Source organism: Hyposmocoma kahamanoa, unplaced genomic scaffold, assembly GCF_003589595.1.
Source record: "Hyposmocoma kahamanoa isolate Upper Pololo Valley unplaced genomic scaffold, ASM358959v1 92, whole genome shotgun sequence".
Lineage (NCBI taxonomy): Eukaryota > Metazoa > Arthropoda > Insecta > Lepidoptera > Cosmopterigidae > Hyposmocoma > Hyposmocoma kahamanoa.
The window spans coordinates 10,578,187-10,593,310 of NW_020654748.1; the positions used below are offsets into that span (position 1 = coordinate 10,578,187).

At 35.6% G+C, this 15,124-nt stretch overlaps 1 protein-coding gene across 6 annotated transcripts in view; it reads right to left on the reverse strand.

Moving 5' to 3' along the window:
• LOC113236518 (kelch-like ECH-associated protein 1) overlaps positions 1-15,124 on the reverse strand; it is a 54,584-nt gene that overhangs the window by 15,078 nt on the left and 24,382 nt on the right. For all 6 annotated transcript variants that reach the window (XR_003310968.1, XR_003310965.1, XR_003310964.1 and 3 more), the window contains 4 exons: positions 12,244-12,408; positions 9,248-9,397; positions 3,292-3,408; positions 119-280 (listed from right to left, as the gene is read on the reverse strand). Coding sequence is in view for 1 of the 6 variants with exons in the window: in XM_026472627.1 (XP_026328412.1) it covers positions 119-280; positions 3,292-3,408; positions 9,248-9,397; positions 12,244-12,408 (594 nt within the window). In the remaining 5 variants the exon portion in view is untranslated. The remainder of the gene's footprint in view (positions 1-118; positions 281-3,291; positions 3,409-9,247; positions 9,398-12,243; positions 12,409-15,124) is intronic.

A 15,124-nucleotide genomic window follows, 5' to 3' on the forward strand; every position in this document is an offset into this window, starting at 1 on the left:
TTTCAGCTTTTAAAATTAGAGTTATGATTTTTTTCTAAAAAAGTAATTAAAACGCTTTTCTGTAATATTTTCCAAATGCACGTTTTACCTTTCCAGCATCGATATGTATATAGATTACCTTGAAAATCTTAGCAAGGTATTCTCTGCAGGCGGGCACTTTTTTGAGTACGGTACATGTGCTCATTTGTTCTTTCAAGAAGCTAGGAGTGAGGTACTGGCATCTGACAGCTTGTAATATATGCTCCATCCGCGGATGTCTGCGGTCTTCATCGTATTTCACCTAACATTTGAAAGAAACTACATGAGCGAGGGTAGAGTATAAATCACATTGATATTAACGTCAGTCACATGAACGTTGCTCTTACGATATGTTACTAACATATTTATTTATTGAATGTGTACTCAATGTTATGAAATCTCTTCACAATAATAATAGCATACTAGTGAATAAATTCGGTGAATTATTATATCAACTAACATAAACTACAGAAGCCTGAAACGGAGTTAAAAGAAGCTGAATGGTGCGTGGCTTCGTGACGTGACGAAAGTTCAGAGGAGAATATTTCTTATAAGGTATGGTCAACAAGCATGAAGTTAAGCCACAACAAAAAAAAACAGTAATACATACCATGCCCTGGTACCTAACTCAGACGCCTATTATTTATCTGTGAAACATACCATTTAACCCTGATATCGGGAACTTTTTTGTCATTTTTACCACTTTCTCGCGTGGCATATTTAGATTGGAATATTTATTTTTTGTAATGAAGTAGTTAATTTCTTATTGCAAATCGGCGGTTGAATCAGTACATTTGATATTACGTGAACAAACTTAATGTGGACCAATGACATATACGTAGGTATCTCTTTTTGGCTGTTAGATGTCGCTCAACGGTGAGAGACTGACAGTTGTAGATATCAGTCAGGTTACATACTATTTAGTCATTTGAGTTTAATTTAAATATGATTTTATTTCTAGACTTATAAAGGCCTTTAGAATAAATTGAAAAATGTAATGACATTATTTTATTTTAACTTGTAATTATGAAAAATTTCTTTCTTTTAACAATAATTTCGCATTATTCTTTATATTCATATTTTTGTCGTGAATACTCCACTAGTTTGCTATTATTATTGATACAGAGAAAATCACTAAGAAAAATTCCTTCAATGTGACTGCACTCAAAGCAAAGTTTGAATGCCTAACCAACTGCTCTTCCAACAGGTCGGCAAATATTACGAATTTCTCTATGTGCTTGTTGAGGATCTTTGTAATAGGATTTAAACGGCTCTTTTGCCGTAGCAATTGTAAAAAACGTTGAAATTTCAAAGCCTACAGTACGACTAGAAGCCAAACACTCGGTACAAACAAAGATGATAATTATATGTGACAAACAATCGTTGCAAAACAGCAACAACAAGCAAAATTGGCGAGTCATTCGCTTTATTACAATGTTTATAAAGTACATAAGATAAGGTTCAATGAATCGTGCAAAATAACGACGTATCGTTCATTGTGCATTATGCAAAATTTGAGGTCCATTTCGTCCGTGAATAGAGTAGACGATTTTTTAGCCATAATACGTAAAAGATAAGACAAACAAACAAAATTAACAGATTTTAGACAAGTATTTTCTTACGGGAGTGAGCGATTTCGCCAATATTATTATTATAATTGTAAGGACAGTATGCGTAATGTGCTTTTTAACCATTAGAATGTTCTAAAATTCACTAATCATGCGTTAAAAAAAAATCTCCTTTCACAACTTATTGTAAAATAGTCGACAACAACATGACTATTGAAAATTTTACAAAAAGTGGCATTTTGTAGGATAAACGTCATCTTACACTGTCTTGGAATGAATGTATAGCAATATACAGGCTGTCCAAAAACTCAACGATAACCTGAGAACATGATGTTCCTGAAATTGTGACAACCCAGAAAAAAAAATTTAAAAAATCGGAGTCATTTTCATTGTTCCCCAGTGGACGCCCGATGGGTGCTCAAGCCTGTGATGTCGTCGTAACAGCGTGCACGATGAGGATTGTTATTTGTTTGGAATTATATAAAGATTCTGGTAGGATTTAGGTTAGGTAGGAAGCTTGAATAAAGAATTAAGGTTTTATAACTAGGATACCTAAATACCTAGAATAGCTAATAAATATATTTAGATTGTTTGATTAGGATGTTTTCATAGTCTGTCCTTTTAGATAGATTTTTGGCAGATTAAAGCCACAGCCCCTCGGTGGTTTTGCTTGTTAGTAAGTGATAGCTTCCGAGCAGTGTGTGGCTGGCCTATAGTAAAGGCTGATCACATATGTATGTTGCCTATCATAGGTAGGGCACTAGCTAGGGATGTTCATCCCTTCAGTTGTGAGGAAGAGGGATGTAGTACAGGCAGCTGAGGTTTTGTATTTAGAATTGGAAGAATAATAGTGTTGATGTCAAACAGACACCTAAGAGTTCTGGACAAAGCTTTGAAATTAAATACACGTACAAAGTTATTATTATGATATAATCGTCGTTTATATTTATAAAGTACCTCTCGCTACGCTACCCAAGCTACGTCTCATGCTATCCTTGACCGTTTGAAGTGCCAAGTTACATTGAAAAAAAAAAAAGAATCTGCTAAAAATTTCAAGAAAAAACAAAATACATTATTTTTGTGCTGAAACTTTAGCAATTCGGGCTTTCTTTGGCATTGTGTCCCTTAGCTGAGCTATTTAGGTTACCGCTACAATAACTCGAACAGCAAAATTAGCAAATTTGTGATTGTAGTACTAAAAAATGGCGTACAGGTCGTACATTTTCAACATTTTTCATTAAAATGCTTACATCACAAAAAAAGACTGCGATTTTTTAAATATTTTTTTTCTGGGTTGCAACATCCTGTTCTCAGGTTATCGTTGCGTTTTGGAACACCCTGTATAGGTATTTTTTGTGACGCCTGCAATACAGACAGCCCTCGAACCTATAACGCATTTAGTAAAAAAATCAGTGTATCCAATCAAATAATGTGAACATATTTCAGAATCTTTAAAACGACTTGATTTTTATAGTTATAATATCAAGTGACGGGACGAACAAGTCGTGTGCCTGATGGTCTACACGTCTGTCCATAACAGTTACACTGCCACTCAGAGCTTTAAATCGCAAAGATCTGAGGGGCACTGCCACTGCACCTGTCGCTCAGAGAAAAAGTTGACAAGTCACATGTGCCTGTAATTTCACCAGAAATTACTATTAGAATTAAAATCCTTAGTAATTAAGTCTGTAGTATTACAACTTACCCAATTTATGACAGCGTTGTAAACTTCTCGTTCTTCCTTTACGTTCAGCTCGTCCTTTCGTATTAAACATATCAATTGTTGTACAGTCAGCTGAAGGAATTCTTCTTCTTGGCATACCTAAAATATAAAATTATAGTTTATTTTTCACAGACGGCGCTCACTGGTATTTAACATGGCACAACAATTATCGAATGTTTATCATAATGTAAGTGAGCAAAAAATGCGACAGTATATTTAGTAAAACATTAAAAAAATATTAGTAATCTAGATTGACAAAATCATTCAATTTGTCTTTGTTATCATATATATTAGCAGGTTTATAGTTTTCCATGAATTCATGAATCATGATTCAAGTTTTCTAGCAGACTATTATTACGTTGTAGACTAATCGTACATGTTTACACACGTTATCGAATTTTACAGGTCAAGGACGTGAACATTGAGCACGTCGCTTAAAGAAAATTACAATAACACTGTTTTCTACTTAATTGCATTTGTTTAATTACATTCACATGGTATTTATCTTTTACAAAATGTATCTACAGTTTGATGATAGATAAAGAAATATCATTAATAATAATATTAGGGGTTAAAGTATGAAATTGCCGTTTTATTGCAATAGGTTCTTTGAATTTTCATAGAATCTTCATGGTTTGAGGTTTTCGAATGAAACTTTTTTCAAATGGTTTCTGTGATTTTTTTTTTTAATTTGAAACATTTGAATATCGACTTTTAATTGTTTTTGTTATTCAATTTAGACAAGAAAGATGGATACTGCGAAAATTCGAGTGATTTTTGAATACGAGTTCCGACGCGGAACTAACGCGGCAGAAACAGCCCGCAATATCAATGCTGCGTTTGGAGAGGGGTCTACTAATGAACGCACCGTGCGATTTTGGTTTAAACGCTTTCGTGATGGAAATTTCGACTTAAAGAACGAGCCACGAGGAAGACCGCCCACACAGGTGAATAACGATGAATTAAGAGAGATAGTGGAAGCCGATCCTAGTCAAACTACCCAGGAATTAGCGGCATGGTTTAACGTTACCTTACCCACAATATTGACTCACTTGCGTCAAATCAATAAAATAAAAAAATACGAAAAATGGGTGCCTCATGATTTGACTGATCTGCAGAAAGAAACGCGTGTTGAAACTTGTGTTGCCTTGTTGAACCGGTACAGGAATGAAGGAATATTGGATCGAATTGTAACATGTGATGAAAAGTGGATTCTTTATGATAACCGGAAAAGAAAAATGCAATGGCTGACCCCAGGTCAAATGCCACAACAGTGTCCTAAAGCAAAACTTACCAATAAAAAGGTAATGGTAACTGTTTGGTGGTCTCAGCATGGTGTTATTCACTATAGTTTTCTCCGATCCGGTCAAGCAATAACGGCAGATGTCTATTGTGCCGAACTCCGAACCATGTTGACAAAACTAGCAGTAAAACAGCCCCGACTCATGAATCGATCTTCACCATTATTGCTCCACGACAACGCGAGACCTCACACAGCACGAGAAACCATTTTGACCCTTCAGGAACTGCAGTTAGAAACCATTCGTCATCCTCCGTATTCACCAGACCTTGCTCCAACGGACTACCATTTTTTTCGTGATTTGGACAATTATCTACGTGACAAGAAGTTTTCTTCCCAGGAGGCAGTACAAAATGCTTTCACACAGTTTGTGCAGTCTAGATCGTCGGAGTTCTATCGCAGAGGCATTAATAACCTTCCCATTAGATGGCAGCAATGTATAGATAATAATGGCAACTATTTTGATTAAATAAATTTGTTAAAAATTTAAAAAATAAACAATTTAGATTTTCAGTACAAATCGGCAATTTCATACTTTAACCCCTATTATAATAGGTATAAATAAAAAAAAAATAATAAACAATAATGCCCAAGCTTAAATACTTATTTTTTACTCATTACATATCTATTTACACAAAATTATCTTACGTATAGAATATCTAGGTTTCTATTGGTTAAACGGATTGAGAACATTGGATTGGTATAAAATTAGTCGGCTTTGCGCGACAGATAGGCCTCATTTTTTCTAAACTTGGTAAATTTGGAACAGACAGCTACTGTAGAAGTCCTTAATACATTGTGTCTATACACAACTTATTGTTATTTTACATTTAATATTGAGGAGCAGGTGCTATAAACTTTGCTTATGTTAGTCCACGATTCAGCAACAAAGAAATAAAAGATTTTCGTTTGTGTATTAATATTACATTTCTGTATCACATTTCCAGACACATTTTTGTATGTATATATAAATATAAGTGATACGTACCATCAACAGTAATGTGTTTTATAATATTGCTAACTTCGGATGACAATGCATTTTTATAAGGACAAAGTATTACAAAACATTTGTTTCCGTTTATAATGTTTCCGTGTGACCGAATCCTAAAAGGCGTTTAAAATGTTATTTCAGTATATTCCACCGTGTGGAAAACCACTAAGAAGTAAAAAACACTACATTTGGCCCATATATACAAATAAAATAAGCATTTGATACGTATAGTACAACTATTTCCTTAATATTTCTCGGCAATCTTCACATTCCGAATGCACCCGAATACAAGGAACAATGCTCAAGTTCCATACAATTTTGGACCAGCTAAAAAAAAAGTTGATGACCATTAATCGCAGATACAGGGTTTCATTTAACTGCCTCCGTGGCCGAACGGTTACCATGCTGGACTGCCACGCAAAGGTCCAGGTTTCGAATCCCACCTACCTACATACATTTATTTCTCTCCTGAGTTTGAGTGTAATTTGTGGTTGTCTATGAGTGTGTTCATGGCACCCGCAACACAGTGTTTCCCTAATGTGGGGCCTATGTTGAGTGTGTGTGTTATTATTATTATTTGTTTTTCCACATAGTTTCTAATTATATAGGATTTATATTTTTTTAGCTAGGGAAAGTTGAGTTAAGTAACACTTTCTTTTTGAGGTTATAATAAAATATGATGATTATGAACATTAATATGTTACTCTGTATTAACAGAGTTAAATATTATTCTAGGATAAGTATACTTAAGCACACATTAAAAGTAATACTTAGATTAATTCACGCACGACACGAATGACGTTGCAAAAACTACGATATTTTAAATACTTATACTTTAAAATTTTTTTAATTCATTTTATACGAAAAATAATTTTTATTAAATTTGACCAACTTCTGCTCTACTGATTTTTTTCTTCATATACAATAAAATCATACTTATAAGAAAACGAGTGTATTAGCATTAAAAAAAAATTAGTCAATTTTATTCATTAACTGCCTCCGTGGCCGAACGGTTACCATGCCACGCAGAGGACCCAGGTTCGATTCCCGGGCCGGGAGAAATATTTGTATGACCTACATTTATTTCTCTTGTGAGTTTGGGTGTAATTTGTGGTTGTCTATGTGTGTGTCCATGGCACCCGCGACACAGGGTGTCCCAAGTGCGGGGCTATGTTGAGTGTGTGCGTTACCTATTATTATTATTTTGTATGAAAAATATTTAATAAAATTTAGCCAATTTTATTAAATATTTTGATCAATTTTATTAGTTTTTATGGACAACTCACGCTTGACCAAAAAATTGACTGCCAAAATTGTTTTCACAAAAAAACATTTAATGGTTCCTTAGACATTTTCCTTGTATCTTCTACGGTTTCAGATTTCCCTTACTGTCCCGTTTAAAAAAAAACTCTATATAAGATCATTGGATATCGACATCATAATTTTATTATTATAACTTTTGTTCATAATTATCTTTTTTTTTATAATATCAAGTGACGGGACGAACAAGTCGTGCGCCTGATGGTAGCCTACACGCCTGTCCATAACAGTTGCAGTGCCACTCAGAGCTTTAAATCACATAGATCTTAGGGCACTGCCACTGCTCGTCACCCTCAGACATGCGTTGACAAGTCCCATGTGCCTGTAATTTCACCAGCACCCTTACCCTTCAAAGCGTGAACGCAGTAATGTTGACATTACTGCTTGGCGGCAAAAATAGGTAAGGTGGCAGTACTACCCTGGACGAACTCTTTCACAAGGAGCTCTACTGCTACTAAAATCTCAATGTTGAAGAAATCAAGGCAAGTGTAAACGAGGCTTAAAATCAAATGTTAAAACCTTTCTTTTTACATCTCTCATTACATTCAAAAACAAATATTTACAATGCCTTATTAAGTATTTTAAAAAAATGATATCTTGTTTCTATCCTGTTTAAAAGTTTTATGAACTAAATTTATAACGTATATTAGATGGATATAAATTTTGAAACAGTCGCGACTAAAAAAAATGCGAGTTCATAATGGGCACTGTTCTTTATGTAATTATTACGTTTCTTACTCGTAGTATTCACTAAAGATTGTATGAAAACTTTTTATCTTTAAAGAAGATGTTGCAACAACATGGACTTTAAAAAAACTTAAAGAAACAGAGGTTTCAAGGATGAAATGTAAACGTTATAAAAAATAATAAACATATTATCGTATCATTTACATGTCAATTCTCATTATGTTTTTTTTCCTGTAGTTTGTGGTCTGAAGAATAATTTTATGGTCAATTGGACAATGCTCTTCCGTTTTCGTTTTTCTAATTTTAAGACAAAAGTAAGTATAGTAAATATTAAATTATGATCATCTATAATTTGGATTCAGAACTACTTTGCTGTTGTTTCGTTTTGATTTTCATATTATGAATAAGAGTTGTAAACTATTTCTCTTATTTTAAGTAAGTTAAGTACTATATAAACTGAATAAAGTGTTCTTCTTTTATATAGCCAAAATTGGTCTTAAAATAGTTTTATTTGGATATTAACATTGAATAACGAGTGCATTTCACAGACCACATAAATACTAAGTGCGTTCGTTCTGCACCAAGTGCAATAGTCAGCAGATAGAAAAACGACGACAGCCGAAACACGAAGATTGGCGAGATGCATTAAAAAATAATTGTATTGTAAATTGATTTCGGAGGTATAACAACACGAGCGGACAAAATACAACTGCAAATTAGTTAATAGCTGACATGTTATATATTGACCTTGACATGGTGGGGCTAGTATTGACTTTGAAATTTTACTATTTACTCTCAAACATAGCGAAATCTTACGTGTTAAAATTTATATACATAACATGTGGTTTAAGATATTTACGTACTCTCACAAATAATGACCTACTAGTAATTCACTTACACGATAATGTAAAGAAACACATTACATTTTTTTTTAATGTTCATGGAGGGTAGTAAAAGTACAAAATAATAAAATTTTACCGTAATTCAAATATAACAGTAGACAACAAGATGTCAGGTGCCAACTATATAAGGTATTGTGCATGTACGAATTATATATATATATATATATATAATTATTATACACATGCATGTATGTATAATGCGTTGTTTAATAATTTCTATATGTATGTGTAAATATTTATATCTAGCATCCCCGCTTTTATTCATGTTTAATATCTATATTAATATCTCTCCATCCTAAGGTTGTCTGGAAGAAATCGCTGTAAGTGATAAGAACACCAATTGTTACCCGGCTAATGTGTGTAATTTTTGTCCTGTAATCTCGCTGTGTATGTGGTGCTAACAATAAAGAATTTTCTATCTATCTATTTATCTATAATACATTTTGTTTAAATAGAGATCATTACTCTCGACAACAAACTGAAACTGTATTTAAATTTTTTTAGCTGCCTCTGTGGCCGAACGGTTACCAAGCCGGACTGCCACGCAGAGGTACCAGGTTCGATTCTCGGGCCGCGAGAAATAGTTGTTTGGCCTACAATTATTTCTCTCGTGAGTTTGGGTGTAATTTGTGGTTGTCTATGTGTGTGTACATGGCAGCCGCGACACAGGGTTTCCCTAGTGCGAGGCTATGTTGAGTGTGTGCATTATTGAAATTTTTTTATTGAAAGCTTTCTTACCTGGCTAAAATTTCTTTCAATGAACTGGTTGGCCTTTTGCTTCAAATCAGCGCAGCCATGTTGTTCAGCGAAGTTGGCAATGCCGATAGCGTTGGAAGAATCCAGTTGCTTTTCGAGGAATGAGCAGCAGGCCTCTATCACGTTCGCGATCTGCGGGCACATAGCTACAATACATGTAATTCGCTGAAATGATTTGAATTGACACTCTGGTTGGCTAATTAATATAGAAAATATTGTACGACTTCCTTCAATATTTATTTTTGAATGAAAACAATTTTGTTAAGAGTCTATACTACTTCAGCTCGAAGTAAAAATTTTCCCCTACTAATCATGTACATATATCTTATAGTACCCGTGTTCTATTTAGTTCCGTTGATATTACAAAAAATCATTGGTACTTTAATACAGCGGATTTTGTTTCGGTTTGTGTTTCTTTTCTATCGTGAAAATTTTTAGGAATCGTGTTTACATTCTCAATTTTACTATATATTTTTTCCAAAGTGATTGATTCAACAGTTTTACTGTTATGCGGAATCAACCAAAGCCATTTGAGGTTGTATAGACTCTTAAGCAATTACAATGATACAAAGGAGAAGTGTTATCATCATGCATGCAATAACATGCTTATAATGGTAAAATTATTCAAAATTAAAATCAGTTAAAGGAAATGTGTCTAGTTAATATATTACGCCAAAAGCAAGATGAAGCAAGCTGTGGTAACGAAGGGCATCCCTAACGTGCGGCGCTGTGATTGAAATGATTTCATCACCAAACTTAACAGGGAACAATTTTACAAAGTGGGTTATGCCAATGATATAGCAAAGACTACACTCGGCATAAAAGAACGACAGTGACATATGAACCATCGTTGAACCCAATTAAAACATAACTGGTAATATTTACAAATAAAAGACTAAGTACTAGGCAACTTACTACCCAAACCCCATACTCCAAAACTATAGTTGTCGGCTGTAGTCAAGTATTTACAAGCTATATTAACGAACGAACACTTGCACAACCAAAATTTAAAAAGCTTCAATCACGTTCTACAGTGTTATAGAATAGTTGTTAAGTTAAGTCTCCCCAAAAATAACTCGACGGCCCTACGTAACGGTGATAAGACCTACACTTAGCTAAGGCGCAACAGTATTATTGCCACATACTAGACTAACAACCTGTAGTCGACGACGCGGATTGCACAAGGACGATTCTAACTGCGGCACCTGAAGCAATGCTGGATCTATCTTCAATGCCAGTTATCATCCAGGATGTAACGAAAACGGCGGCACTTGTAACTAGATCTAGTGTATGACCACATATGAGGACTCCACATACAGAAATCCTATACAAAACTGAACAGGAGAACCCACTACTCAAGGCTGCTGTAGACAGGATTCTGTATCAGCACAAACCTTGCGGTTTTTAGACAGGCTTGGGAACATTTCGATTTCGATTGTTCAACGCCAATATAGTCCGAAAATCATAAACTTAAGCGGCAAGAGCTTCATATTCTGACTGCTGCCTTAACTGGTCTTGGTTTATACATGTAATAAACATTTATTTAACTAGCCACTACGACAAGGCCCTCGTGCAAAGCGTGGAGATGGAGGAAATAACCTTGCGAGTCGTACTACAGTGTACCGGAACACCGTGGAATGTCATTCCTGAAGTCTGTTGCCACCCAGAAAAGACACCAGCAATTTCATTGTAGCCTTGGATGGTACAAGTACATCACGCAAAACATACATAACCATCTTACGAGCGCAGCGAGTATTAGCAGTTCTGCGCAGGAGTAATAACAAAGTATTACACTGAGCGTATATTATTCGGTCTGGTTATATTAAATTATATAACAGGACGGTTGTTTTCTGATAAGTCAGGCATACAGAATTCGACCGTCCGTCTGTGAGGCAATGAAAGCCTTTTTGATTTGTGTCTAAAACAATGACCCACAATGAAATGAAATGAAAAAAAAAAATACTTTGATTAGAATAAATAAATAATGAATTAATATGTCGTATACGTACATTATGTATCTTATATCTGCACCAATTACGTATCTCTATTAATATTTATTATTTTATCAGTCGTTGTTTATCATTTATCGTACAATCTGTGACGTTGGCAATGAACTGTGAGAAATATGTGTGATAAACGCTTTTTGCACAAACCTTACTACTATTGCTTTCTGCGTTTCGAAGAATTGTTTATTAAGTATGATATTAAATTTAAACATAGTAAAGTAAACACTGAGCACCGACAAATAACAATAATAAAAATGCCGCAACGGCTAAAAGTCGTTGAAAACCAAATACAATCCGACAACAAGCACATAGAAGAATTCGTGAGGTCCGCTGGTTCGTTCCGTGGCTAAGTTGGTATAGCGTCTGGCACGGTATGCTAGAAGACATCGGCTCGAATCCGGCTGGATGGAAGGATTTTTTCTAAGTGTGCGATCTTTGTATTAATAATATTATAACAAACTAGTGGAGTAATTTCACAAAAATACTTGAATATCAATTCAATGCAAATTTAATAAAAATGTAATATATTTATATATTAATTATTAATTTAATAAAAATGTATATTGTTTTCAATCAGGGTTTTAGTACAACTGTCAGCTACTTTTAGTAATACAAATAAATACCTACACAGATCTTCAACTTCGTTTGTAAAATACTCAAAGGAAGGGAAGACTTTTTTATTAAAACGTCGTCTGCATCAAAACGCAAATTTCGAGGCTTGTAGTATTTTATCTCAAGATTTTTTTTCAAAACCGGAACACAGTAATGCTGACATTACTGCTTGGCGGCAGAAATAGGTAAGGTGGCAATACTACCCTGGACGAACTCTTTAACAAGGAACTCTACTGCTACTAAATAATTTATGCACTGATAAAAAAGTCACATTTTGTATTTTATGCCGATGTTTGGTTCATATGCGCATACAAATCCAGCACGCAGTGAATACAAGTAGCTTAAAGCGATTTAACGTACCTGGAACATAGTAGCAGCTGGCAGTAACTGACACACAGTAACTTCAGTGATCCTGATCTTTCCCGTGTACATGAAGTAGACCAACCACGCCATAGCTGAGGGACACACGCCTTGCAGTCGAACGCGTGACATTTCGCATTCTTTCAGACCGCTTGTGAACATTGCCTGAGGTAAAGGAGTTTATTAAAAATCAGTATTTTGCCCAGCCGTTCCATTGATAAACACTTTTAGAGTTAAAGTAAAGAGCTAAAGAATTACAACAATACAAAAATTTGTAAAATTTGAGCACCGGGGAATTCCTATTTGTTAATCAGCGCTAGTGGCCTGCTTATTTTACGACCCTTGTAATATTTATTAAGTAAATCATGTAATGATGATACTAAATAAAAATGCAAATATATTTAGATTACAAGTCGGTTTGGACTAAATTACCTTTCAAATCAAGGAATTACTTTATGTTGTTTATTGTTTCCACATGGATTAGTCATCCTTGTAGAAACAATAAACAACATACATAAAAACTACTACAACCGAAAAATGACCGTTAGGTTTATTAAATCTCTGGGATCCACTAAGGTTGAGATTTATAAAACTAACTTTTTAGTATTTACAAAACTAACTTGCCTAAGTTTAAACAACAAATTACGAAGTGAAGTTTAATTTAGTTTCTTGCTTAAACTTAAGCAAAATTCATTTTGTAAATACGAAAAACTTGCCATACTCGTCAATATCATTACAAAAATTCGCTTCCATTCCGTTCCGCAGCAATATAAATTGAGCCTTAGACTAGGTAACGTACAAAGCAAAGAAAATTATTCACAGTACGCTCCTGGAATCGAAGCTTGAAATTCTCGACCACTGCAGTAAAGTGGCCTGTTCGTCGTATTTCTATCAGGTACTTTCGGAGATGTGCGTATGAACTTTAGAATTTAATTGCACCCTTAAAGTTCGTCCCTCTGTCGAATTGAGAGTCTGAATCAATGCTTATGTCATTGATATAACACTAATTCGCACTTTTGCTTTCTCTTGCCTAATGCGTACGGCAAAGAAATGGAATATACTACCTACTTCCCGATAACTACAAGTTGGGGCCATTCAAGGCTACAAAGCGTGCGACTATTTCACGTAATAATTATAACCTTTTTATAAAAAAAAGCGACCTTAAAATGTTCGTGGAATTTCCACGGGAAATCATATCTATTTGCCAAGTTTAATTGAAATCGGTTACCGGAAAGTGCGTGAAATCGGGTTCATCCCCTAGTTTGCCACCCGTAGAAGTGACATATTTTCTTCAAATTTAAATGGGAGGAATACAGAGGTATCCTCTTTGCAACAAAAAAAAGAATTATCAAAATCGATTCACAAGTGTCGCGACTCACGCGATAATCAATCATTTGGTGAGTAAACGAACTTCACCCAATTTTTGTATTGTGGTAACACTGCTTTGCCTTAACTAACTTTTTATTTTGACACTATCGAGACGGCAGTAACGTCAACGGCAATGGCGGGAACCGAGTGGACTTCAGTTTGGTTAAAACTGAAGATATGGCTGTGTAAGTGAATGTACCCTAAGAGACAAACAACTGGTAAGTTCCTCTATGTACTGTTTAACTTTGCGACATGCCTAGACACGGTGGAAAGACACACAACTAAGTTAATTGTCGAATTTAATATTGTTCTATGTATGTTCTATGACTATCAATTTGCCACGTGCTGACTCGACCCGCAGTAGACTAGCCTCATTGACGCTTATGACTGTGGGTGCCTATCGTTGGCATCAATCGGGTCGGTATTAGCTGGCATGTACACTTGCACCGCGATTAATAGCTATCGAAGCTTGAAACCTGTTGGGCAGAGGTTGGACTAAAGGGGAGGCTGGAGGTCCACTCGCGGCACCTCTCAGGTGTCCCGCCCCAGTACATAGGCGAGATGTGCTGGGGGTTTATACGCGACATACGAGGTACACCTCTACGGTTCCTCGTCATAGCGCAATGTAGTGAACCATGAACGTTTTAATCATGGTTCAGTGTCTTTCTACCCGCTTATATGTATACCTATAAATTAAGTATCTTTTGTCGTCCCTCAACATCTACATTGAGAATATTTGAACCAGGTACATAGGTATTACAGTCTAGTCTAAATCCAATAAATAACAAAGTGGTGACAAAATTTGGTGGAGGTGCTGGGATCCATTGACAAACTTACGTTGACTAAAACATATCACTATGGGAGTCGGACTCTATCGGTCGCGCTGTAATCGAGCAGTGGCACTCGGTCCTTTCACTTCACTGCAAACAAGCAACGATAGGACACCGATGGAGTTCGAAACAATTTTAACGTAGGAACAAGGCAGTTTATGTGGTTGTTACATCCTCAGTTACAGACAACGAGATCTGTGACGCCAGCGAGGGCCGTTCAACGCGGTTACTGTGACCACATAAAATAACAATACTCTTATGCGCAAGTCGGTTTATGTGGTTGTTACATCCTCAGTTACAGACAACGATATCTGTGACGGCAGAGAGGGCCGTTCAACGCGGTTACTGAGACCACATAAAATAACAATACTCTTATGCGCAAGTCGGTTTATGTGGTTGTTACATCCTCAGTTACAGACAACGATATTATCTGTGACGCCAGCGAGGGCCGTTCAACGCGGTTACTGTGACCTCATAAAGTAACAATACTCTTATGCGCAAGTCGGTTTATGTGGTTGTTATATCCTCAGTTACAGACAACGAGATCTGTGACGCCAGAGAGGGCCGTTCAACGCGGTTACTGTGACCACTTAAAATAACATAATCTTATGCGCAAGTCGGTTTATGTGGTTGTTATATCCTCAGTTACAGACAACGAGATCTGTGACGACAGCGAGGGCCGT